Here is a 27,055-nt window from a genome sequence, read left to right as displayed (position 1 = left end):
TGCAGAGAGAGAGAGAGAGAGAGAGAGAGAGAGAGAGAGGGGGAGAGAGAGAGAGAGAGAGAGAGAGAGAGAGACACAGAGAGAGAGAGAGAGAGAGAGAGAGACACAGAGACAGAGGGAGCGAGAGAGAGAGAGAGAGAGAGATAGAGAGAGAGAGGGAGGAGACTATAATAAATCAGACGTTGCCCTCAGGTTGTTTTACGGTCTGTACAGAAACATCTTAAAATACTGTAATGGTTAAAAAGAATCTGCTGCAAACACAGAGAAGCTTCCCTCATTCTGTCTGTTGTATAAACACCATCAGAACAAAGCTACTTGCTGTATTCAAGGCAACATGTTGTAATGATATCTAGTTAAAACCCAAACTATGAGTTACAGCTGAGAACAGGAAAGTAGATGATGAGCGGTTATGTGAATTGTGTGAACTTGGAGAAGTTGAAAATGAGTCATCTTCTCTATGATGAGATAAGAACACTGATATTTTCATGAAATGTCTGTTTATAAACCAGAGATGTTTTGGTGCTGTGATGATGACAGAAAGGTTGTTTCATTTTAATGTTTATAAGTCTCTAAAGCATCAGGATGGGTTAAGAGTTCAGCACCACCTGTATCTGCTGTGAGACGACAGGCTGCTGTTAATTATCAGGCACCAACATGAAAAACTGGAGCTTCAAACTTTGTTATACAGAAGATTAATTAGAAGAGTGAATCAACCGAGGATCGAACTGTGTGGTAACTACTACCGAGGCTCTCCATTGGTTCAGACCACAGACTGTAGAGAAGAAACAGACGTAACATCCGTGACGTCACCCATTGGTTTGTGGACTGCTGCTCGGAAGCCAATAGTTTCTAATCTAGGCAGCGCCATCTTGAAAATTTCAGGTGCATGCTGGGAAAAATAAAAACACGGATTCTACTTATATGGGCATGAGGCGGGGCCATGGGGGGAGTGGGGAGGTTGCTATGGTTACGAGGGCTGGATCTCGAGGACATTGGTCAATCAACCTGTCAATCAGGACGTAGCCACGCCCTAATGCATACCCTGCTTTATCGTCACATATAAAATCAGGGAGGCCAAAATGTCCCAAATGAACATCATACTGCATTGAAGAAGGCTTTAAACTAGCGATTGAGACCATAAACACATTTTGAAAACGTTTACTGAGGTTAGAAATCAAGTGAGAAGTTGGTGAATTCTCCATTGACTTGTATAGAGACGGTCGCCCCCTGGTGGCCTTTTGATAGAAGGCAGCTCTAAGTTACTTCTCCATTGACTTGTATAGAGACGGTCGCCCCCTGGTGGCCTTTTGATAGAATGCAGCTCTAAGTTACTTCTCCATTGACTTGTATAGAGACGGTCGCCCCCTGGTGGCCTTTTGATAGAATGCAGCTCTAAGTTACTTCTCCATTGACTTGTATAGAGACGGTCGCCCCCTGGTGGCCTTTTGATAGAATGCAGCTCTAAGTTACTTCTCCATTGACTTGTATAGAGACGGTCGCCCCCTGGTGGCCTTTTGATAGAATGCAGCTCTAAGTAGGCTTTACGCCGTTCTGATCGGTTATATCGGATCGGCCGATATTTAGCATTTTATGTAATTAGTGAGATCGGCTGTAATGTCTTAATTCACCGATCTGATCAATGTCGTCATGTTGAAACTTTTTGCAGATGCTCTCGTTGCATAGATTGCAGATGTTATGTTTTATCTCATTTACTCCAAAGAAGTTCCACACCGACATGTTTGTTTGAATCCAACAGTTAGTTTTGAGCCACGACGTGACGGACAATAAAGTTTTTTGAATCTTGAATCATGAGCTGACGGTGTTGTGGGCAGACAGATAAAACACAAACAATCTGAGCAACACTAAAGAACCTCGTGGGGAAGCATCTGCAAAATGTTTCAACACCACAAATGTACCTGATAGAGAACACGAGGAGGAGAAGCCGAGTTTAAGAAACGGAGCGTGGACAAAGAAGACGTGATCGGATCGGTGATCAGTGATCGGCCCCAAAAATCCTGATGGTGTAAAGCCTATTTCTAAGTTATCACCTTATTGGCTTATTACAGTAAAACATGAGCAAAATGATTACGTTATCTGTTGCTACAGTAATGCATAGTATATCTTTACTGTAATAGACAATCTAGGGTTACCCTGGTGAGAGAATCACACTGAGAGTCAGAGCTGGAAGTCGACTGTCAATGCTGAGTGAAGATAAGTGAGAATTGCAGCGTTTTATTGAAAGATTGTAGGAAAGTAATTCCACTCTGACTGCAGCATATCGGACACGAGTTTTTAACACCAGAGGAATAAAATCAGCTTTGATACGCACACAATACCTTTCAGTAGATCAGTTTATTGTTAATGTAAACAGCTCAGTGATAATAAGAGTTGGTAAGATGATGAATCCATAAATCATTTTTTACCAAAAGTAAGACTGAATGCTCCTGAAAATGTCAAATGGTGTAACCACAAAAGAATATTTTGTAAGTATTTTATCAAAAAAAGAATGTGTGCAAGTTATTCATACATTTATTTTCACATTTTAACCCTTTACATTTAAACTAAACCTCATGGACCCGTACATATAGAAATCTTTTCAAGCACCTTGTTGTTTACGGTCCTGAGTGACAGAAACCAGAAGAGGGAAGAACAAAGAGAAGAGATGGAGAGTAAGAGGACTGTACCAGTCGGTGCAGTGTGTGAAATGTGAACTCTGTGTGTGTGTGTGTGTGCGTGTGTGTGTGTGTGTGTGTGTGTGTGCAGGGGAGGATCCTCTAACTCTTAAAGCCGGGTCAGAAAGAGGGATCGGCAGAGCTGAGAGAGCGAGGCACTGAAGAGGGAACACACACACACACACACTTCAACTGAGTCTTAACACGCACACACACACACACACACACACACACGCACACACACACACACACACACACAAACACACACACACACACACAAACACACACACACAGACAAAGACAAGTAGCCTATTGTAAACACACACAAAGACACACACACTGTTGCTGATCACAATCTTTCTGCTGGACTCTGGACTGACCGCTCCAGGATACAACCCTCAGGACTCTGTTTCCCATCATGCACCAGTGGAGCCTCTCTGAGCTCCAGGGGGTCTCCTCCGCCCAGCAGGGGGTCTCCTCCACCCAGCAGGCGGCTTCCTCCACCCAGCAGGGGGTCTGGACCCCACGGACTGCCCAGGACGGAGCCAGGGGGGGGTCAGGCCGCCGCTGCCTCTGCCCGCCGACGGCAGCTCCTCTCTGGGCATGGCTGCTGCTGGGGGCCCTGCTGGTCCCTGGAGCCTGGAGCTTTCTGAGCGAGGAGCAGGAGGAGCTGCTGGTGGAGCTTCATAACTACTACAGAGGACAGGTTTCCCCCAGCGCCTCGGCCATGCTGCCTCTGGTAAGACACACCTCAGCACACGTTAGGCTCAGTCTTGGAGGTATTTAGTGAAAGTTAGAACAGAATGAGCTTCAGCTTGACTGACACTAATACAGCTGATACTCAATACTGTCCAATGAATGTCAGCGTCAGAAATACATGCAAGACTTTTGATTTTCTGTCTAAATGCTGCTTATGAGAAGATAACTTGAATAAAATCAATAAATATATATTTAAGGCTTGAAATGATAAAAAGTTCTCATTATCAACATAAACTATCCACTGTCTGTGATCAAGGTCTAAAGTGTTGAATCAGATTCAGCTCACATTAATAAAGTCTTCATGTAGGGAGAAACAATCATTAGTTTCTCTTATGATCAATATATTTGATGTGCATCTGAATTACAGCTCAGCTAAATGTCTGAATTGTAATTTTTCGTTTATTTTTTTTTTAGGATTTTTGTTGTTGAGCTTTAAAGATCATTTTCAGCAGTTTAATGAAAGCAACCGGCTGTTTTCAAAGACAATTTTTTAAAACTTGAATTTAAATCTGAATCTTTTCAATGTGAATTCCAGCAGCAGTATTTAGTGATGCGTCATTATTATCAAAGATGAGTAAATACTGCTAACGTCACTGAAACTGGTGTCAGAAGATGACTCAACGTGCCGACGCTGCGATTTCAAAAGAGGAAACACGGACAGCAAACTAAATGTTAATCATGACTAATGAATGAATTATGACCATGATCTGATTAAAGTTTCGGCATCAATAATTTAAATGTAATTACCGAAGCTTCAAGTCAGAGGAAGCAGCCTAAAAGTTCTCAATGAGCCTGTTGACAGCGAGGTTGCTCCGTCACAGACTCGTCATTATGCAGCTCAGAGAAGCTGCTGCTGACTTTCACTGATTTCATTTGCTCGTATTTGGAGCAGCTCCAACCAACCACTGAGTGTCATTGTAGGGAGACGATCTGATGACTGCAAACCTCAACAAGTCACACTGAAACTATGTGAGGAAGAAGAACTATGACGAACCTCTGAAATAAGTAGAGACATTTATTAAAAAGAGTCATATAAAGAGATCAGGTTCCTCATCTCTGTTGTTACTGTCAGAGAGCTAAAAGATTTAAAGTTTTAAAATGAACGTTCAGCAACACGCTGCTTCCTGTCATTTTACTCTCATTTTCTACTTTAAACAGCAAAGAATACCTTTAAATAATAAAATGAGCTAGATGTAGTATGTAGTATTACAGTAAAAGTACTGCAGTATTATAGTGATGTAGTATGTAGTATTACAGTAAAAGTACTGCAGTATTATAGTGATGTAGTATGTAGTATTACAGTAAAAGTACTGCAGTATTATAGTGATGTAGTATGTAGTATTACAGTAAAAGTACTGCAGTATTATAGTGATGTAGTATGTAGTATTACAGTAAAAGTACTGCAGTATTATAGTGATGTAGTATGTAGTATTACAGTAAAAGTACTGCAGTATTATAGTGATGTAGTATGCAGTATTACAGTAAAAATACTGCAGTATTACAGTAAAAGTACTGCAGTATTATAGTGATGTAGTATGCAGTATTACAGTAAAAGTACTGTAGTATTATAGTGATGTAGTATGCAGTATTACAGTAAAAGTACTGCAGTATTACAGTAAAAGTACTGCAGTATTATAGTGATGTAGTATGCAGTATTACAGTAAAAGTACTGCAGTATTATAGTGATGTAGTATGCAGTATTACAGTAAAAGTACTGCAGTATTATGAGTGATGTAGTATGTAGTATTACAGTAAAAGTACTGCAGTATTATAGTGATGTAGTATGCAGTATTACAGTAAAAGTACTGCAGTATTACAGTAAAAGTACTGCAGTATTATAGTGATGTAGTATGCAGTATTACAGTAAAAGTACTGCAGTATTATAGTGATGTAGTATGCAGTATTACAGTAAAAGTACTGCAGTATTATAGTGATGTAGTATGCAGTATTACAGTAAAAGTACTGCAGTATTATAGTGATGTAGTATGCAGTATTACAGTAAAAGTACTGCAGTATTATAGTGATGTAGTATGTAGTATTACAGTAAAAGTACTGCAGTATTATAGTGATGTAGTATGCAGTATTACAGTAAAAGTACTGCAGTATTAAGTATGAAAATAATCCATAACATACAAGAACCCCAGAATTTAACTTAAAAGTTTCATATTCTGGTCAAAACTCAGAAACTCAGAAATGCTCAACCTGTGAAGTTACCTCGTCCTCATGATGACATCACAAACCATCATCTGTTTCACAGTCTTTGTTGCTAAGGTGGTTGCTAAGATGGTTCCTAAGGTGGTTGCTAAGGTAGTTCCTAAGGTGGTTGCTAAGATGGTTCCTAAGGTGGTTTCTAAGGTGGTTCCTACGGTGGTTGCTAAGGTGGTTCCTAAGGCGGTTGCTAAGGCGGTTCCTAAGGTGGTTGCTAACGTGGTTGCTAAGGCAGTTCCTAAGGCGGTTGCTAAGGTGGTTCCTAAGTGGAGATGTGAAGAATATGAGTAATTACTTCTAAACATAATATAGTGTTTTGTATTTTCCATTCTGTGCTGAGAGTTTGTGAAGTGCTTCTTTAAAGACGTAATATTTGCTTTGATTTGATGGTTTCCAGCTGTGGGTCGACGGTGTCCATCAGCAGAGAGTTATAGTTATAGATCTGACTCCATGTGGAGATCAGACTGTTACTGAGCTGATGTTACTGAGATATATCCACCCTTGTTTTCCCAGAACACAAACACACATTGAAACTCTGTCTTGTTCTAATTATCCTTGTTTGTGTCTGTTTTTGTGTTTTAACTCAGAACACTGCTGATGAAACCACTTTAGAGAAATACTCCAGCTCTGCAGTCAGCTGTTGGAGACGTAGTTCGTATATTTACCGCTCTGCAGTTTCTTAGTAGAAATTGAATTTGTTGCGCTGTAGTTTGAGTTCTTTCATTCTTGTAATGAATTAAATGTTTTCTTCAGTTATTACTGGCAAATATAACCTTTATTTCCCAGAAGTCACATGGAACAACATTTGGTCCAAACGTGAAGATCACACATTTATGTAACTGATCTATAATTCAGTGAGGTGGTGAAACTCATTACATCATTACAGCCAAACAATAATCATCTTACAATCATTTGTATATTATTTACTAGGGCTGGGTATCGTCTGTTACTCTACAGTCTGTTACTCTACAGCCTGTTACTCTACAGTCTGTTACTCCACAGCCTGTTACTCTACAGTCTGTTACTCCACAGCCTGTTACTCTACAGCCTGTTACTCTACAGTCTGTTACAGTCTGTTACTCTACAGCCTGTTACTCTACAGCCTGTTACTCTACAGTCTGTTACTCTACAGCCTGTTACTCTACAGCCTGTTACTCTACAGTCTGTTACTCTACAGCCTGTTACTCTACAGCCTGTTACTCTACAGCCTGTTACTCTACAGCCTGTTACTCTACAGTCTGTTACTCCACAGCCTGTTACTCCACAGCCTGTTACTCTACAGCCTGTTACTCTACAGCCTGTTACTCTACAGTCTGTTACTCTACAGCCTGTTACTCTACAGTCTGTTACTCTACAGTCTGTTACTCTACAGCCTGTTACTCTACAGCCTGTTACTCTACGGCCTGTTACTCTACAGTCTGTTACTCTACAGTCTGTTACTCTACGGTCTGTTACTCTACAGTCTGTTACTCTACAGTCTGTTACTCTACAGTCTGTTACGGCCTGTTACTCTACGGCCTGTTACTCTACAGCCTGTTACTCTACGGCCTGTTACTCTACGGTCTGTTACTCTACAGTCTGTTACTCTACGGCCTGTTACTCTACAGTCTGTTACTCTACAGTCTGTTACTCTACGGTCTGTTACTCTACAGTCTGTTACTCTACAGTCTGTTACGGCCTGTTACTCTACAGCCTGTTACTCTACAGTCTGTTACGGCCTGTTACTCTACAGTCTGTTACTCTACAGTCTGTTACTCTACAGTCTGTTACGGCCTGTTACTCTACAGCCTGTTACTCTACAGCCTGTTACTCTACGGCCTGTTACTCTACAGTCTGTTACTCTACAGCCTGTTACTCTACAGCCTGTTACTCTACAGTCTGTTACTCTACAGTCTGTTACTCTACAGCCTGTTACTCTACAGCCTGTTACTCTACAGCCTGTTACAGCCTGTTACTCTACAGCCTGTTACTCTACAGTCTGTTACTTTACACGTCTGTTACTCTACAGTCTGTTACTCTACAGCCTGTTACTCTACAGTCTGTTACTCTACGGTCTGTTACTCTACAGCCTGTTACTCTGTTACTCTACAGTCTGTTACAGCCTGTTACTCTACAGCCTGTTACTCTACAGCCTGTTACAGCCTGTTACTCTACAGCCTGTTACTCTACAGTCTGTTACTCTACACGTCTGTTACTCTACAGCCTGTTACTCTACAGTCTGTTACTCTACAGCTTGTTACTCTACAGCCTGTTACTCTACAGCCTGTTACTCTACAGCCTGTTACAGCCTGTTACTCTAGTCTGTTACTCTAGTCTGTTACTCTACACGTCTGTTACTCTACAGCCTGTTACTCTACAGCCTGTTACTCTACAGCCTGTTACTCTACAGCCTGTTACAGCCTGTTACTCTAGTCTGTTACTCTAGTCTGTTACTCTACACGTCTGTTACTCTACAGCCTGTTACTCTACAGCCTGTTACTCTACGGCCTGTTACTCTACGGTCTGTTACTCTACGGTCTGTTACTCTACGGCCTGTTACTCTACAGCCTGTTACTCTACAGTCTGTTACTCTACAGCCTGTTACTCTACAGTCTGTTACTCTACAGTCTGTTACTCTACAGTCTGTTACTCTACAGCCTGTTACTCTACGGTCTGTTACTCTACGGTCTGTTACTCTACGGCCTGTTACTCTACAGCCTGTTACTCTACAGTCTGTTACTCTACAGTCTGTTACTCTACAGCCTGTTACTCTACAGCCTGTTACTCTACAGTCTGTTACTCTACAGTCTGTTACTCTACAGCCTGTTACTCTACAGCCTGTTACTCTACAGCCTGTTACTCTACAGCCTGTTACTGTACAGTCTGTTACAGTCTGTTACTCTACAGTCTGTTACTCTACAGTCTGTTACTTTACGGCCTGTTACTCTACAGTCTGTTACTCTACAGCCTGTTACTCTACAGCCTGTTACTCTACAGTCTGTTACTCTACAGCCTGTTACTCTACAGTCTGTTACTCTACAGTCTGTTACTCTACGGCCTGTTACTCTACGGTCTGTTACTCTACAGCCTGTTACTCTACAGCCTGTTACTCTACGGTCTGTTACTCTACAGCCTGTTACTCTACAGCCTGTTACTCTACGGTCTGTTACTCTACGGCCTGTTACTCTACGGCCTGTTACTCTACGGCCTGTTACTCTACGGTCTGTTACTCTACGGTCTGTTACTCTACAGCCTGTTACTCCACAGCCTGTTACTCCACAGCCTGTTACTCTACAGCCTGTTACTCTACAGCCTGTTACTCCACAGTCTGTTACTCTACAGTCTGTTACTCTACAGCCTGTTACTCTACAGTCTGTTACTCTACAGACTGTTACAGTCTGTTACTCTACAGTCTGTTACTCTACAGCCTGTTACTCTACAGCCTGTTACTCTACAGCCTGTTACTCTACAGCCTGTTACTCCACAGCCTGTTACTCCACAGCCTGTTACTCTACAGCCTGTTACTCTACAGCCTGTTACTCTACAGTCTGTTACTCTACGGCCTGTTACTCTACAGTCTGTTACTCTACAGCCTGTTACTCTACAGCCTGTTACTCTACAGTCTGTTACTCTACGGCCTGTTACTCTACAGTCTGTTACTCTACAGCCTGTTACTCTACAGTCTGTTACTCTACAGCCTGTTACTCTACAGCCTGTTACTCTACAGTCTGTTACTCTACAGCCTGTTACTCTACAGCCTGTTACTCTACAGTCTGTTACTCTACAGTCTGTTACTCTACACGTCTGTTACTCTACAGTCTGTTACTCTACAGCCTGTTACTCTACAGCCTGTTACTCTACAGCCTGTTACTCTACAGCCTGTTACTCTACAGCCTGTTACTCTACAGCCTGTTACTCTACAGCCTGTTACTCTACAGCCTGTTACTCTACAGCCTGTTACTCTACAGTCTGTTACTCTACAGACTGTTACAGTCTGTTACTCTACAGTCTGTTACTCTACAGCCTGTTACTCTACAGCCTGTTACTCTACAGCCTGTTACTCTACAGCCTGTTACTCCACAGCCTGTTACTCCACAGCCTGTTACTCTACAGCCTGTTACTCTACAGCCTGTTACTCTACAGTCTGTTACTCTACGGCCTGTTACTCTACAGTCTGTTACTCTACGGTCTGTTACTCTACAGTCTGTTACTCTACAGTCTGTTACTCTACAGTCTGTTACTCTACAGCCTGTTACTCTACACGCCTGTTACTCTACAGTCTGTTACTCTGTAACCTTGTCTCTACATCACAGTCGTCATTGGTCTAAGAGGGATTTCGTTAACCAATCCTGCGTTAGATTACACTTCCTGTCACACAGAGGAGGGAAAACATGCAGTATGAAATCTTGTGTTACTGTTTATAATTCGATCATTTGGTTTCCTCTCCTGTCTTCTTCTGCTTCTCTGCAGAGACCAGCTTGTAGCTCTCAGCGGGACTGCCAGGTGAACTGAAGGTTTGTGTTTGGGATCTTGGGGCAGGTCGAGGCCGGCTGCTTGTTTTGGTTTGGTTGGTGGAGCGGAGAGAAGCTGCAGTTTGTTTAACTCTCTATGGAGATGTGAGGATGATGATATGACCTTCTGACTTGAGGAGAGTTTTTTACCATTTGAGGATTTAAAACTCGACTGCAGTTGTTCCAGTTTGAACCACGTCAGTCATTTTATGAAACTTGGACCAAAATATCTTCCACTATCTAACCGCTTAATAAATGTGTTTCACACTTCTAGAGAGCTTCACCTGAGGCTCTGAGTTACTGCTGATCTCACCAACAAGCTGCTTTAACAGTGTGGACGATAATCAGACAAGCACCAGCCTGTTTTTCACATTTCATCAGGAAGAGATAAAATGTCTTTCCACACCTTAAACAAAAAGAGTCTCTGCTGTATTTTTCCCACGATGAACTTGGTCCATTTTCCTGCCAACAAACTAAAATCTCAGAAGTTTTTTATTGAACTGTAAACGGTAAAGTTGAATAAAACAAGTACTGGTCATTGTTTGTCGACCTCAGAGGCTCACATTCTTCTAACAGCATGACGCTAACACAGACATGCTGCTTTACAAAGGAATAAGATACTCACATTTATACTTGTTAGTAGATCAGTCGGCAAGATGATCAATAGAAAAATATATTAAAACTAGTTTTAAAATCAGCTACAGAGAATGCTCCTGAAAATGTCAAATGGTGTAACCACAAAAGAATGATAGATATTAAATATTGTATCAGCTACAGTGTGTTTAAGTGGACTTATACTAATAATGACTTCATTTAAAACATGTAAATGTTTCCTGATCTCCATGGTAACCAGATGAAATGTAATATTTAGAACAATAGTATTCCATTAGCTTTATTTAATATAAAAGTTATAATGTAAGATCATGCCACACTAGTTGATATGGTGTTAGGTAGGAAGGAAGGAAGGAAGGAAGGAAGGAAGGAAGGAAGGAAGGAAGGATGTAAGATCATGCCACACTAGTTGATATGGTGTTAGGTAGGAAGGAAGGAAGGAAGGAAGGATGGATGTAAGATCATGCCAAACTAGTTGATATGGTGTTAGGTAGGAAGGAAGGAAGGAAGGAAGGAAGGAAGGAAGGATGTAAGATCATGCCTAACTAGTTGATATGGTGTTAGGTAGGAAGGAAGGAAGGAAGGAAGGAAGGAAGGAAGGAAGGATGTAAGATCATGCTGAACTAGTTGATATGGTGTTAGGTAGGAAGGAAGGAAGGAAGGAAGGAAGGAAGGATGTAAGATCATGCCTAACTAGTTGATATGGTGTTAGGTAGGAAGGAAGGAAGGAAGGAAGGAAGGATGTAAGATCATGCCAAACTAGTTGATATGGTGTTAGGTAGGAAGGAAGGAAGGAAGGAAGGAAGGATGTAAGATCATGCCAAACTAGTTGATATGGTGTTAGGTAGGAAGGAAGGAAGGAAGGAAGGAAGGATGTAAGATCATGCCAAACTAGTTGATATGGTGTTAGGTAGGAAGGAAGGAAGGAAGGAAGGAAGGATGTAAGATCATGCCAAACTAGTTGATATGGTGTTAGGTAGGAAGGAAGGAAGGAAGGAAGGATGTAAGATCATGCCAAACTAGTTGATATGGTGTTAGGTAGGAAGGAAGGAAGGAAGGAAGGAAGGAAGGATGTAAGATCATGCCAAACTAGTTGATATGGTGTTAGGTAGGAAGGAAGGAAGGAAGGAAGGAAGGAAGGAAGGATGTAAGATCATGCCAAACTAGTTGATATGGTGTTCGGTAGGAAGGAAGGAAGGAAGGAAGGAAGGAAGGAAGGAAGGAAGGAAGGTGTTTTATTGACTATTTACTGTTTTTAAGCAACGTTCAATTATTAGGTACAAAGTTTTCATGGTTACACCACTTAAACATTTTTGCCATTTCAGCTGATGTCTCCTGTAGACTGGTGAGCCTTCATTTCCTCCTGCAGCACCAGGAGGTCGACATGTTTGCTTCAGAGTTAAATACCAACACAATTGTGATGATGAGTTTCCATATAACTTGGTTCAGACATTCAGTCGGCCTCAGGATTAATGTTTTAATAGAATTAAAAATGTAATTAAATCTGATCCTCTGACTGTTCATCTGGCTCCAACATCAAAATATTAATTTGTCCAACACATTGGTTTATGACCAAATGCCTCTAAACTAATAACATTCCCATCAGCTTTAAGTCTGCTTAGTGTTAATAAGCACATGTTGGCAGAGATCCATTTCAATATTATCCTCCTACGGTTTCTGTGCTAATCCTCCGAAGATTTATTAATACGCTCAGTGCAGTGAGAACAGCCTTCTAACACTAAATGTTTGTACATGCACATTAAACTGCATTAAACACACCACAAAATGCTGAATAAAAGCAGGAACAGACGGGTGTTTCCCTGCAGCCGATAACATGAGAGTCAGAGGAGGAACTCAGACGGGAGGATCGTCAGGGTTGAGCAACAGAGGAAGAGTGTTGGGAAAGAGCTGAGAGACGAAGAGAGGGAGAGAGGGAGGGTTAGGGTCAGACAGAGAGATGAGGTGAATGAATGAGGCCCTCACAGAAGTGTGTGTGTGTGTGTGTGTGTGTGTGTGTGTGTGTGTGTGTGTGTGTGTGTGTGTGTGTGTGTGTGTGTGTGTGTGTGTGTGTGTGTGTGTGTGTGCGCGCCGGGGGAGATCTCAGCCTGTCTCTGCTGGTATGGAAGCCCCACCGGGACATTTCCATAATCTTGATTTTCTTCCTGTTTTTCAAGTGCAGAGGTGAAGGAGTGAAGGAAAGAGACAGAGAGGAGAAAGTGAGCAAGACAGAAAGACAAAAAGGAAGTCAGGAAACAAGGACAATGGAGAAGATGATGGAGGACTGGATTGAGACCAGCAGAGAGAAACCAGCCTAAGCAGTCAGATCAAACTGGTGTGGTTAATGGTTCAGTGTGATTCAGTACAGACAGGAAGTTCATCCTCATCTGCTGATTATTGCTGATTATAAACCGCTGAATCACAGTCAAATCATCACTCTGACAGTTCAGCTTCACTTTCACTGCAGCAGATGAGAAGCGAACAAATGAGTCTTTTAGTTTAATATGAAGCAGAACTCCAGGAAATATCCACATACCTGCACTCACTGACAAAGCTTCTACTTCCTGCTCTGCTTTCATATGGAACCAAACTAACTGCCAGCATAGAAATGAAGTTCTGCAACCTCAAGTGAGCTTCATACTGAGCATTAGATCCTTCATAATGTTTACAGGAAGTGATGGAGGACTAAATCCACAGTCCTCCTTCTGTGGAAACATGGATTATAAAGTTGATGTGAAGCTAATATGAAGCTTCAGCGTCTGAATGAGTCAAATCTTCATCTTCTATGTTTCAGCGTTACAGTGTTTTTAGTAGCAAAGTCTTTTTGTTCCTATACTTCCACCACAGAGAAACAGGAAACACTACGAGGAGATTTACTGACAAACACTCACACTACTAATACTACTAATACTACTACTACTAGTCCATAAAGTACTACTACTCAGTAAATGTGTCGGATATCTCTTGATATGAACTCAGACTGATGAAGATGAATATCGCTCCATGTTTCACAGATGAGAGGAAGTTCCAGACAAAACGCTTCTCTTTTCGTCCTCATCACAGAACATTTCTCTAGTCACTCTCTGTTTTATTCGAGGTGGGGAGTTCCGGTCCTCTGAAATGAGGCCAACCAGGAAGTAACTTAGAGCTGCATTCTATCAAAAGGCCGCCAGGGGGCGACCGTCTCTATACAAGTCAATGGAGAAGTAACTTAGAGCTGCATTCTATCAAAAGGCCACCAGGGGGCGACCGTCTCTATACAAGTCAATGGAGAAGTAACTTAGAGCTGCATTCTATCAAAAGGCCACCAGGGGGCGACCGTCTCTATACAAGTCAATGGAGAATTCACCAACTTCTCACTTGATTTCTAACCTCAGTAAACGTTTTCAAAATGTGTTTATGGTCTCAATCGCTAGTTTAAAGCCTTCTTCAATGCAGTATGATGTTCATTTGGGACATTTTGGCCTCCCTGATTTTATATGTGACGATAAAGCAGGGTATGCATTAGGGGCGTGGCTACGTCCTGATTGACAGGTTGATTGACCAATGTCCTCCAGATCCAGCCCTCGTAACCATAGCAACCTCCCCGCTCCGCCCATGGCCATATAAGTAGAATCCGTGTTTTTATTTTTCCCAGCATGCACCTGACATTTTCAAGATGGCGCTGCCTAGATTAGAAACTATTGGCTTCCGAGCAGCAGTCCACAAACCAATGGGTGGATCAAACTGTAGACAGCAGAGAGCTTCTCTCAGATCAACATGTTCTCTTGATGGTGAATCATGAACATTGACTGTAAACGCTGCAACAAAGGCCTTTAGTTTCCTGGATGTTAACCTGCTCTGACTGTGGTCTTTGTTGTTCAGCTTCATCTGGAGGGAAACGCTGGTGTTGTATGTCTACTGGTGGAGTCCAAACTCATTGTTAATGGTTTTTAACCCTTTCCAGTCTGCTGAGTGCTAACATCTCTTCCACTAACCTGTGTTGTGAAGCTCAGACTTTGACAGTGAAGACTCAGATTTCTCTCACAGCTGATTGAAACACCAACACTGAATTGATCATCTCAGAGGTTCACATACGTTTGGCTCACATTAATATGTAACATTTGGATAATTGTTATAATAATTAGATTTTGGTGTCTAGTCTAGTTTTAGGACTTGGATGGAAATCTGAGGTTGTATTTATGTAGAAATAGAGAAACCTCTAAAAAGGTTTATGAAGGTTTTAAACAGCACTGTGCTTCTGGTCTTTTTCCTCATGTTGCTGCTCAGTTAATGGTTGTTTAGTAAATGTAATGAATTAACACATCATTTATTTCTGTGGTTTATCCGAGACTCAAACCGCGAAACAAATGAATGAACAGAATCAGTTAATAGATGAACGTGTGTGTGTGTGTGTGTGTGTGTGTGTGTGTGTGTCTGTGTGTGTGTGTTACTACATGACCTGAAACTCATAACACAGACCAGATGGTGAGGAAGCCTGGAGAGAGAGGGAGAGGAATGTGAAGGAGACCCCTGACTATTGTTTGTGTTGTGTGTGTCATCGCTGGACAAATAAACACACACACATACACACACACACACACACACACACACAGAGCATTATTAAACTCTCAGTCAGGGTCCTGTTGTTCTTCCTCGTGGTATCTTAGCAACAGTGACTCAGTCATGGTTAAGTTCACTTTTCATAAAGAGAAGTAAAAAACAAGAAGTCATATAATCTGAGTCAGCGTCTTTCTGCTCAGTCACTCCTCTCGGTTTTACAGTAACTAGAACTTTGGTTTGGGACTATTTTCAGCGTCAAATTAAGAATACAATAAAAGCTAATAAAAGATAACGATGTATATAATACAATAAACAATAAAGTGGGTAAAATGTTAGGAGGGCTATTAAAAGGACAAAAGATGAGAGGAAAATAAAAAGAATAGTCTAAGTAGTAAAACTATAAAATAAAAGACAGATTAATAAATGAAGAGTTAAATTAAAAGCCAGATTAAAGAGTTGAGTCTTAAATTTGCTTTTATAAGTATGAACACTCAGAGGAATGAGATTTCAATACTTGTTCATTGATCGATGGAGCATGGAGCAGAATGACCCTTTAAATTACTAATAACTCACTGCTGTTGTTTGTTCTGCTGTCAGAAGACGAGCAGCTGCTCAGAGAACCGGGTTCATTCCTCCATGCAGGAACATGAACAGTATATCTGAACTGGAACCCCCCCCCCCCCCACCCTCCCACCCCGTGTGCAAAAGTTCTTTTTGTGTTTGTTTTGGTGTTTTTAATGTTGTAAAATGTGCTTATATGTTCTCATGTTGCTGGGTTTTTTTCCCCGTTCCCAAACTGTACTCACGAGAGCACAGTCTGGGTGCTGCTTTTTTTTTTATCCCCCTCTCTCCTCGTTTTTCTTTCCCCTCTTTTCCCCTCCGTCCTTGCTCAGTCATCCAGTTCTGTCTTGTTATGTATTGTATGTTGTATATGTACGGACGGGTGATTGCTACAATTTCAATATACTTGTACTTGTACTTGTTATAATGACAAATAAAGCCATTCCATTCCATATTCATCATAAAACTACATCTGATAATAAATGTACACAGTATACTTCAAATAAACAAGCAGCAGCAAATCACATTTTACTCTCTGAGGACAAAGTTTGTTACTGTAATACTGCATCACTCATAGTAGGTTAGAGTCTCAGCAGGTCAGACTCTGAACAGGAAGGAAACGTAAAGCTCAGGCAGCTTGATGAGAGTCAGACTGCGGTCAGACTCAGAGGTCAGAGGTCAGAGGTCAGGTCTGGCTTCATGATGCAGCACAGTGAGGTCTAATAACTCTGCAGGGTTTTATCTGAAAACATTGGATGATTTTCCGCTAATGATTCAGACTCAGAATCAATGTGACAGAGTGCAAACATCGTCTTCATGTCACATGAAACAGTTAACTAACAGTAAACACACATACATATCGTTATGTGATTATAATAATAACTATGTGTACATGCTGTTCCCAGAGAGGCCTTAAAAACTATGATCAATCACAAACAGCTACACAATAATGTTATGGACTAGTTGAAAGCAGGTTTAAAAGAAAATAAACATTTATAAATGAATCAATTTAAAGTCATGAGTTGAGTTTCTTCCTACGTACGTATGAAGCCTCATTAGGTTTCATCTTACATCACTGTCACTGTGATACTGTAAGTGATTTATTAAAGTAAACATGAAGAAAAAGACTTAAAGATTTACATCCTTCATTCCTCACAGGAAGAAACGAGTCCTGGAAATGCTGCGTTCAATTACAAGTTGGAAATTGGGATTTGGGGTTTTCTAACTCATCGGAGGGTTGAGCTCTTTACTAAAGGATCATTTATCAATCCAGATTAAAGAAGTCCTCAGAATACTCCATGAAAAGTACTGCAGTATTATAGTGATGTAGTATGCAGTATTACAGTAAAAGTACTGCAGTATTATAGTGATGTAGTATGCAGTATTACAGTAAAAGTACTGCAGTATTATAGTGATGTAGTATGCAGTATTACAGTAAAAGTACTGCAGTATTATAGTGATGTAGTATGCAGTATTACAGTAAAAGTACTGCAGTATTATAGTGATGTAGTATGCAGTATTACAGTAAAAGTACTGCAGTATTATAGTGATGTAGTATGCAGTATTACAGTAAAAGTACTGCAGTATTATAGTGATGTAGTATGCAGTACTACAGTAAAAGTACTGCAGTATTATAGTGATGTAGTATGCAGTATTACAGTAAAAGTACTGCAGTATTATAGTGATGTAGTATGCAGTATTACAGTAAAAGTACTGCAGTATTATAGTGATGTAGTATGCAGTATTACAGTAAAAGTACTGCAGTATTATAGTGATGTAGTATGCAGTATTACAGTAAAAGTACTGCAGTATTATAGTGATGTCGTATGCAGTATTACAGTAAAAGTACTGCAGTATTATAGTGATGTCGTATGCAGTATTACAGTAAAAGTACTGCAGTATTATAGTGATGTAGTATGCAGTATTACAGTAAAAGTACTGCAGTATTATAGTGATGTAGTATGCAGTATTACAGTAAAAGTACTGCAGTATTATAGTGATGTAGTATGCAGTATTACAGTAAAAGTACTGCAGTATTATAGTGATGTCGTATGCAGTATTACAGTAAAAGTACTGCAGTATTATAGTGATGTAGTATGCAGTATTACAGTAAAAGTACTGCAGTATTATAGTGATGTAGTATGCAGTATTACAGTAACAGTACTGCAGTATTATAGTGATGTAGTATGCAGTATTACAGTAAAAGTACTGCAGTATTATAGTGATGTAGTATGCAGTATTACAGTAAAAGTACTGCAGTATTATAGTGATGTAGTATGCAGTATTACAGTAAAAGTACTGCAGTATTATAGTGATGTAGTATGCAGTATTACAGTAAAAGTACTGCAGTATTATAGTGATGTAGTATGCAGTATTACAGTAAAAGTACTGCAGTATTATAGTGATGTAGTATGCAGTATTACAGTAAAAGTACTGCAGTATTATAGTGATGTCGTATGCAGTATTACAGTAAAAGTACTGCAGTATTATAGTGATGTAGTATGCAGTATTACAGTAAAAGTACTGCAGTATTATAGTGATGTAGTATGCAGTATTACAGTAAAAGTACTGCAGTATTATAGTGATGTAGTATGCAGTATTACAGTAAAAGTACTGCAGTATTATAGTGGTGTAGTATGCAGTATTACAGTAAAAGTACTGCAGTACTATAGTGATGTAGTATGCAGTATTACAGTAAAAGTACTGCAGTGTTATAGTGATGTAGTATGCAGTATTACAGTAAAAGTACTGCAGTATTATAGTGATGTAGTATGCAGTATTACAGTAACAGTACTGCAGTATTATAGTGATGTAGTATGCAGTATTACAGTAAAAGTACTGCAGTATTATAGTGATGTAGTATGCAGTATTACAGTAAAAGTACTGCAGTATTATAGTGATGTAGTATGTAGTATTACAGTAAAAGTACTGCAGTATTATAGTGATGTAGTATGCAGTATTACAGTAAAAGTACTGCAGTATTATAGTGATGTAGTATGCAGTATTACAGTAAAAGTACTGCAGTATTATAGTGATGTAGTATGCAGTATTACAGTAAAAGTACTGCAGTATTATAGTACTACTATACAGTTAGCTAGTTTAGCCCAGTGGTTCCCAACCTAGGGGGGGGGGGTCCCTCCAAAGGGTCAGCAGATAAATGTGAGGGCTGCTGAGATGATTAATGGGAAAGAAGAAAAAACAAAGTTCTTTCGTTGTTTTTTGTAGAAATGGGATCCGACTCTGAAGGTGATAGCAGAAGGCTACGCTGCTAAATGTGTGTGGAACCACAACCCCGAGCTGGAGGAAACTGGAGAGAACCTGTTCGCTGGCACCGGGTCTCTGGACCTGCGGGAAGCGCTGGAGAAATGGTTTCTGGGTGAGTTTGGTTCTGCAGGAAGGCCGTCCATGCTGAGCAGCAAACGGAGCAGCTCAGTATGATCATCACGCTCGCAGAGGAAACGTGGTATAAACAAACTGCAGTTCAAGACACTCAATGAAAATGCTGCTACCAAGAGTTATGTATCAATACTTAGATGCAGCTATAATAGGTTAGCGTTAGCGTTAGCGTTATTCCTCTCTCACTCAGACTGGGTTCATTCCTCCACTGAGATGTTACTGGAAACCAGTTTGTCCCAGTTTAGAGGTTAAATGGGGAACTTTTAAAGTCGACTTTTGAATCCAGTTTGATTAGTTTAGTTTTTGATGGAGATGTTCAACATGATAAACATCGTATTGCTGCACTGTGAACGTTGACTGGTTCTGCTCTGGAGGTTAAAAGCTGTAACAGATAGTATCATCATAAACATTAACATGACAGCGCTGGAATAAATGTTATGTCTGTATAAAGTATAAGGGGCTAATATTGATCCCTGAGTAGTTTCTGCACTTTTTCATTGAATGCAGAACTTTGACTTGTAGTGGAGTAATTCTGTGTATTGTTGCTTTGACTCAGAAAGGATGCTCTAAAGGCAGAGCTCATACTGTTAATGTATTCTGATGTCATTGGTTCCTTTAGAGCGTCTGGACTACGACTATCAGAACAACAGCTGTGATGAAGACAAGATGTGTGGACACTACACACAGGTCAGAAATACACACAGCTACACACACACACACACACACACACAAACACACACATGCACACACACACACACACACACACACATGCACACACACACACACACACACACACACACACACAGCTACACACACACACACACACACACACACACACACACACACACACACACACACAGCTACACACACACACACACATACATTTAGACTGGAGTACCTGAATTTACCTGTGTGTATGTGTGTGTGTGTGTGTGTGTGTGTGTGTGTGTGTGTGTGTGTGTGTGTGTGTGTGTGTGTGTGTGTGCATGTGTGTGTTGCAGATGGTGTGGGCAGACACACACAGAGTCGGCTGTGCCTTCCATCTCTGTAACAATATGGAAGGACTGGACTGGGAGAGAGTCTCCTTCCTGGTCTGCAACTACTATCCGGCGTGAGTACTGCTACTATTATAATACTATAATACTATAATACTACTATTATAATACTACTACTATAATACTATTACTATTGTTATACTACTATAATACTACTACTACTGTAATACTACTATTATAGTACTAACTACTACTACTACTACTACTTACTACTGTAATAATACTACTACTAATACTACTAATAATACTACTTCTGTAATACTACTACTGCTGCTGCTGGTAGCATTAATCAGCACCACTGTCATTCCTGCTCACACTATCAATCCTAATACCACCAGTTCACTTCTACAACAAGAACTCCCCCTGGTGGACAGAGATGGTTCTGCTCACATAGTGTCTGTTCAGCAGGGATTTCCTTTAAGGCCGTAATGTAGCTGCAGGACTCATTACAACCAAGCAGGAGCACCAGACTGGACTCGTTACAACCAAGCAGGAGCACCAGACTGGACTCATTACAACCAAGCAGGAGCACCAGGCTGGACTGAACCAAGCAGGAGCACCAGGCTGGACTGAACCAAGCAGGAGCACCAGGCTGGACTCATTACAACCAAGCAGGAGCACCAGGCTGGACTCATTACAGCCAAGCAGGAGCACCAGGCTGGACTCATTACAGCCAAGCAGGAGCACCAGGCTGGACTGAACCAAGCAGGAGCACCAGGCTGGACTCATTACAGCCAAGCAGGAGCACCAGGCTGGACTGAACCAAGCAGGAGCACCAGGCTGGACTGAACCAAGCAGGAGCACCAGGCTGGACTGAACCAAGCAGGAGCACCAGGCTGGACTGAACCAAGCAGGAGCACCAGGCTGGACTCATTACAACCAAGCAGGAGCACCAGGCTGGACTGAACCAAGCAGGAGCACCAGGCTGGACTCATTACAGCCAAGCAGGAGCACCAGGCTGGACTGAACCAAGCAGGAGCACCAGACTGGACTCATTACAGCCAAGCAGGAGCACCAGGCTGGACTGAACCAAGCAGGAGCACCAGGCTGGACTGAACCAAGCAGGAGCACCAGGCTGGACTCATTACAACCAAGCAGGAGCACCAGGCTGGACTGAACCAAGCAGGAGCACCAGGCTGGACTGAACCAAGCAGGAGCACCAGGCTGGACTGAACCAAGCAGGAGCACCAGGCTGGACTGAACCAAGCAGGAGCACCAGGCTGGACTGAACCAAGCAGGAGCACCAGGCTGGACTGAACCAAGCAGGAGCACCAGACTGGACTGAACCAAGCAGGAGCACCAGGCTGGACTCATTTAATCGACTCATCTCAGACGGTTGATTGGTCGAATCGTGTGCTTTTGATTGTTAAAACTAAAACCTGCAGACTTACAGTCCCTCACTGAATAATGTGGACATAGCTGGTGTGCAGTAGTGTGTTTGTGTTTATGTTCAGTATATTAATGTTGAGAACGTTTGATGTGTCTAGAGCTTTAGATTATTCTATTAGAAGTGTGTGTTGAATCTGTGTTTTGTTGTTTTGTGTCAGAGGGAACTATGAAGAAGAGCGGCCGTACGTTGAAGGCGACTGGTGCTCCAGATGTCCTGAAAACCTCCAGACATGTGAAAACAACCTCTGTGGTACGACACACTCTCTTCCCCTTCACTTATTAACTACGGTGGCCCTGAGGGCTCAACGCTGTGCAACTCAGACAGCACACAAAACATAGAAAAAAAGAAAGCAAATGAAGACTTCTTCACCAATCTGACATCAAATGGATCAAATTCAGAAAAGACAATAAATATCTGAGACAGTGATGTTAGTGTCCATGAGGTTCAGTTTAACTTTAAAGGGTTAAAATGTGAAAATAAACGTATGAATAACTTCACACATTCTTTTTTTGTGGACCCAGCATCAAATTTCTGCTTTTAATCCATTTAGAGAGAATATATTAGAGGATTATGGTAAAAATGTCTAAGTGGTGTAACCATAAAAACTTTATACCAAATAATTCAACTTGCTTAAAAACAGTAAATAGTCAATAAAACACCTTCCTTCCTTCCTTCCTTCCTTCCTTCCTTCCTTCCTTCCTTCCTTCCATCCTTCCTACCTAACACCATATCAACTAGTGTGGCATGATCTTACATCCTTCCTTCCTTCCTTCCTTCCTTCCTTCCTTCCTTCCTTCCTTCCTAACACCATATCAACTAGTGTGGCATGATCTTACATTATAACTTTTATATTAAATAAAGCTAATGGAATACTATTGTTCTAAATATTACATTTCATCTGGTTACCATGGAGACCAGGAAACATTTACATGTTTTAAATGAAGTCATTATTAGTATAAGTCCACTTAAACACACTGTAGCTGATCACATATTTAATATCTATCATTCTTTTGTGGTTACACCATTTGACATTTTGTGGTTACACCATTTGACATGTTCAGGAGCATTCAGTCTTTTGGTATAAAATGGGTCAAATGTCATTTCAAATCTCTCTTATTGATCTTTTTTTAATATATTGATTATATTGAACTGGGCGTAACCTCCATGATGTCTTGCTGCGGAGTTCAGTCTGAATTTATCTAGAAAACCAAAAAAAATACTAAATGTACATTTTAACAAACCTGATGCTGCTTTTATATCTAGTTTAACTGATTTATGGATTCATCATCTTACCAACTCTTATTTAACACTGAGCCACAAAACAACGACCAAATACAAACAAACCCTAAATCGATCAAATACAGAAATGCACCACAGATGAAGGTAAAATAAGCCGTTTGATGAATCAGCTGCGAGCTCAGACTGTTAAAAGTGATTTTCTGTCCTCTGTAGTTGCTGACACAGTGGAGGAGGAAGACGAAGAGGGCGAGGACGAAGATACGACATCTTTTCCTCCCCTCGCTACATCAGACCCCTCCCTCTCACCTGAAGGGGAGGGGGAGGGGGCAGAGGAGGGGGAGGGAGAGGAGGAGGGGGAGGGGGAGGGAGAGGAGGATGGGGAGGGGGAGGGGGATGTTCTTCCTCCACCTCCAACAACAACTGGTTCTTTCATCCCCACCACCAGTACACCCAGCACCACCTCCTCCTCACAGGACTCTGAGGATGCTACTCCTGCCCTGAGCACCCATCCCAAAATCCTCTCAACCAAACAGGGACAGGAGGAGCAGAGCCCCGATGAGATAAAGGAAAAGGAGGATCAGATGGCAGCAGAGAGGGAGAAAGATGTAGTAAGAAAATCAAACAGGAACATGTCGGCTGCAGCTGGTGGGTCAGTAGCTTCTCCTTCTCTGCTGCTAGCCTGTCTGACAGGGATGATCACTGTGAGGCTGTGAGGAAGAAGAGGAGGAGGAAGAGGAAGAGGGAGGGGAGGAGGGAGGGGAGGAGGAAGAGGAATAGGAAGAAGAGGAGGAGGATGGGGTAGAGGAGGAGGAAGAGGAAGAGGAGGATGGGGTAGAGGAGGAGGAAGAGGAGGAGGAGGAGGTAGAGGAGGAGGAGGAAGAGGAGGAGGAAGAAGAGGAGGACACAATAAGATCACTTCACCTCTTGCATTGGCTGCACATTAGCTTGTTAATCTGTGGTAACAAATACTTCCTCATTTCTCTCCTGTAAAGCAAAATGGGTCAATGAATAATTCAGCTGCTGTTTTCACAACATCTGCATCTGCACGTAGATCTGGGTCAAATAATCCGAGCTAACCTGCTTCAACCTGCTTCAACCTGCTTCAACCTGCCTGGAATACAAACATCACTGACCAGCACTAAATGAGAAGCCACTGGTCTGTTCAGAGCGGCAACGGTTGGTTAATGAGATGTGTTTTAAATAATGAGCGTTCAGAGAAGGAGATGTTAGCCTAGCTTAGCTTAGCATAAAGACTGGAAGCAGCTACCAACATGTCTGAAGCTCACTAATCAACACGTTCTGTGCAGTGTGTTTGATGTGGAAACAAGAAACACTCTGATTCCTTCTTAAATCATCATCAGTACGACAGATTTACCAGAATTTCCTGCGTTCAACAATGTTCTCGTGTTTAGGATTTTCTCTTTGGTACCAGGCGGGGAGTTCTGGTCCAACCAGGAAGTAACTTAGAGCTGCATTCTATCAAAAGGCCACCAGGGGGCGACCGTCTCTATACAAGTCAATGGAGAATTCACCAACTTCTCACTTGATTTCTAACCTCAGTAAACGTTTTCAAAATGTGTTTATGGTCTCAATCGCTAGTTTAAAGCCTTCTTCAATGCAGTATGATGTTCATTTGGGACATTTTGGCCTCCCTGATTTTATATGTGACGATAAAGCAGGGTATGCATTAGGGCGTGGCTACGTCCTGATTGACAGGTTGATTGACCAATGTCCTTGAGATCCAGCCCTCGTAACTATAGCAACCTCCCCGCTCCGCCCATGCCCATATAAGTAGAATCTGTCTTTTTATTTTTCCCAGCATGCACCTGAAATGTACAAGATGGCGCTGCCTAGATTAGAAACTATTGGCTTCCGAGCAGCGGTCCACAAACCAATGGGTGACGTCACGGATGTTACGTCTTCTATAGTCTGTGGTTGGTACAAACTAAATGTACGACTGGTGCAGACACGTAACCAACCGGCCGTTCTCAACAGTAATGAAACATTATTATTGTTGACTAATAGATTCATCAGGTTACTTTGAAGACATTTTAAGTCGTAATATATAAATTCCACTTCTGAATCCATAATCATGGTGACATCACACTGTTAGTAGAAGTATTACTGTAGTATTAAAGTAGTAGACATTATCAGTAAACTATTATATAATGTCAGCTTATAATTAAATATTATATGTAATAATATCAATGGCTGAAACTACAAAGTGACTCTTCCACAATGCAAACTGACTATTTATCAGTTACTTCTGTTCATTTATCCAAATACACATAAAGTAAATGGACTCTACTTATAAAGAGCTTTTCCAGTCGTTATGAACACTTTAAGCTCTTTTACGTCTCATTCATCCATTCACACACCGTTGGCATAGCAACAGGAGCAGTTTGGGGTTCAGTATTTTGCCCACTAGGACGGGAGGAGCCGGGAATGGAACCGCTCTACTTCCTGATCCACAGAAGACACCGTTGATTGGTGAGCTTTAGAGCTTTAACAGTGTTTAGTGATGGAACCAGCACCAAGACAAGAACCCTTAAAGTGATCCTGATACCAGCCGAGTCCTTCGTCTGATTCCCATCATGTGACTAAAAGCATCAAAAGCATCAAATTATGACTTCAGCAGATCGGTCGCAGCTGCTGTGACAGTCGACCAATCACATGTCGCTTGTGTTGATTGGCTGTGAGCAGGTCCATACAGGAAGTCATATTTTCTGGGTGTAAAAAGGATCGATTGAGACCTTTCTATGCTGCCATTCATTTCGGTCCGTACCTTAAAGCTCTGGAGCAGCGATGATGTGATGATCTGCAGCTTGTGACAGCTACGCTTTTACCTCCAGCGGACTCTCAGAGTCGTTCCCACACCACAGACCACTTCCTGTTTCCTGTTTATGGTCAGTCTGGTTTGTTCTTGTTTGGGTTCATTCAGTGTGTAGCAGGTTTTAGGTTTTAGTGCTTAAGCAATCTTTTGTCAGCAGTGATGAAAATGTTTAAAAGAGAAGAAAAAACAATGAGAGAGAACTGGTTCAGCCCCCCCCCCCCCCCAAAAAAAAGCACAAAAACTGTCACAAGCTGCCTGATATTTAATCACAGGTTTGTTCACATTGAGTCTGTATCTGGGTCAGTGACATATCAACTAGTGTGGCATGATCTTACATTATAACTTTTATATTAAATAAAGCTAATGGAATACTATTGTTCTAAATATTACATTTCATCTGGTTACCATGGAGACCAGGAAACATTTATATGTTTTAAATGAAGTCATTATTAGTATAAGTCCACTTAAACACACTGGAGCTGATCACATATTTAATATCTATCATTCCTTTGTGGTTACACCATTTGACATTTTGTGGTTACACCATTTGACATTTTGTGGTTACACCATTTGACATGTTCAGGAGCATTCAGTCTTTTGGTATAAAATGGGTCAAATGTCATTTCAAATCTCTCTTATTGATCTTTTTTTAATATATTGATTATATTGAACTGGGCGTAACCTCCATGATGTCTTGCTGCGGAGTTCAGTCTGAATTTATCTAGAAAACCAACAAAAATACTAAATGTACATTTTAACAAACCTGATGCTGCTTTTAAATCTAGTTTAATATTTCATTGTTAAAGCCTCGTTAGTCACTGACCCACATACAGACTGTTGGTGGATGGATACGCTGTTTTCCATCAAGAAATAGTTCCTTTAATAAAGAAGAGCAGACTGAATTGGATCAGCTTCGTGTAAGTTATCAGATCTTTAACTCTTTACCGTCACAGACTTCCTGTCGTCCTCCCGGGTCAAACTGACCCCGTCGGTTTTGACTGTTCCTTTCCTTTCCTTCCCGCCTTCCTTCCTCACTCCCTCCTTCTCTTTCTTTCCTTCCTCTCTCTTTCCTCCGTCCTTCCTTCCTTTCCTTCCTCCCTCCTTCCTTTTCTTCCTTCCTTCTGTCCTTCTGTCCTTCCTTTCTTTCCTCCCCTCTACCTTCCTTCCTTCCTTCCTTTCTTCCTTTCCTTCCTCCCTCCTTCCTTTTCTTCCCTCCTTCTTCCCTCCCTCCTTTCCTTCCTTCTTCCTCCCTTCCTTCTTTCCTCCGTCCTTCCTTCCTTTCCTTCCTCCATCCCCTGTTC

At 41.4% G+C, this 27,055-nt stretch overlaps 1 protein-coding gene across 1 annotated transcript; it reads left to right on the top strand.

Moving 5' to 3' along the window:
* Positions 1 to 3,090: 3,090 nt before the first annotated feature.
* Positions 3,091 to 23,634, top strand: LOC128357754 (peptidase inhibitor 16-like). The gene is made up of 7 exons (XM_053318124.1): positions 3,091 to 3,411; positions 19,067 to 19,217; positions 19,857 to 19,924; positions 20,239 to 20,348; positions 21,840 to 21,931; positions 23,135 to 23,247; positions 23,395 to 23,634. Exons 1-7 carry the CDS (start codon positions 3,091 to 3,093, stop codon positions 23,632 to 23,634), a joined length of 1,095 nt encoding a protein of 364 aa, XP_053174099.1.
* Positions 23,635 to 27,055: the final 3,421 nt, after the last annotated feature.

Source organism: Scomber japonicus, chromosome 4, assembly GCF_027409825.1.
Source record: "Scomber japonicus isolate fScoJap1 chromosome 4, fScoJap1.pri, whole genome shotgun sequence".
Lineage (NCBI taxonomy): Eukaryota > Metazoa > Chordata > Actinopteri > Scombriformes > Scombridae > Scomber > Scomber japonicus.
The sequence above is the reverse complement of the archived record's forward strand: the minus strand, read 5'-3'. Positions and strand labels throughout refer to the sequence as shown.

What these genes read in the sequence shown, in the direction of transcription:
- LOC128357754 (XM_053318124.1), top strand. Translation starts at nt 3,091, where the DNA reads ATGCACCAGTGGAGCCTCTCTGAGCTCCAGGGGGTCTCCTCCGCCCAG. An exon ending in TGTGTGGACACTACACACAG is followed by an intron (nt 19,925 to 20,238) that starts GTCAGAAATACA and finishes TGTGTGTTGCAG; the next exon opens with ATGGTGTGGGCAGACACACA. An exon ending in ATGTGAAAACAACCTCTGTG is followed by an intron (nt 21,932 to 23,134) that starts GTACGACACACT and finishes TGTCCTCTGTAG; the next exon opens with TTGCTGACACAGTGGAGGAG.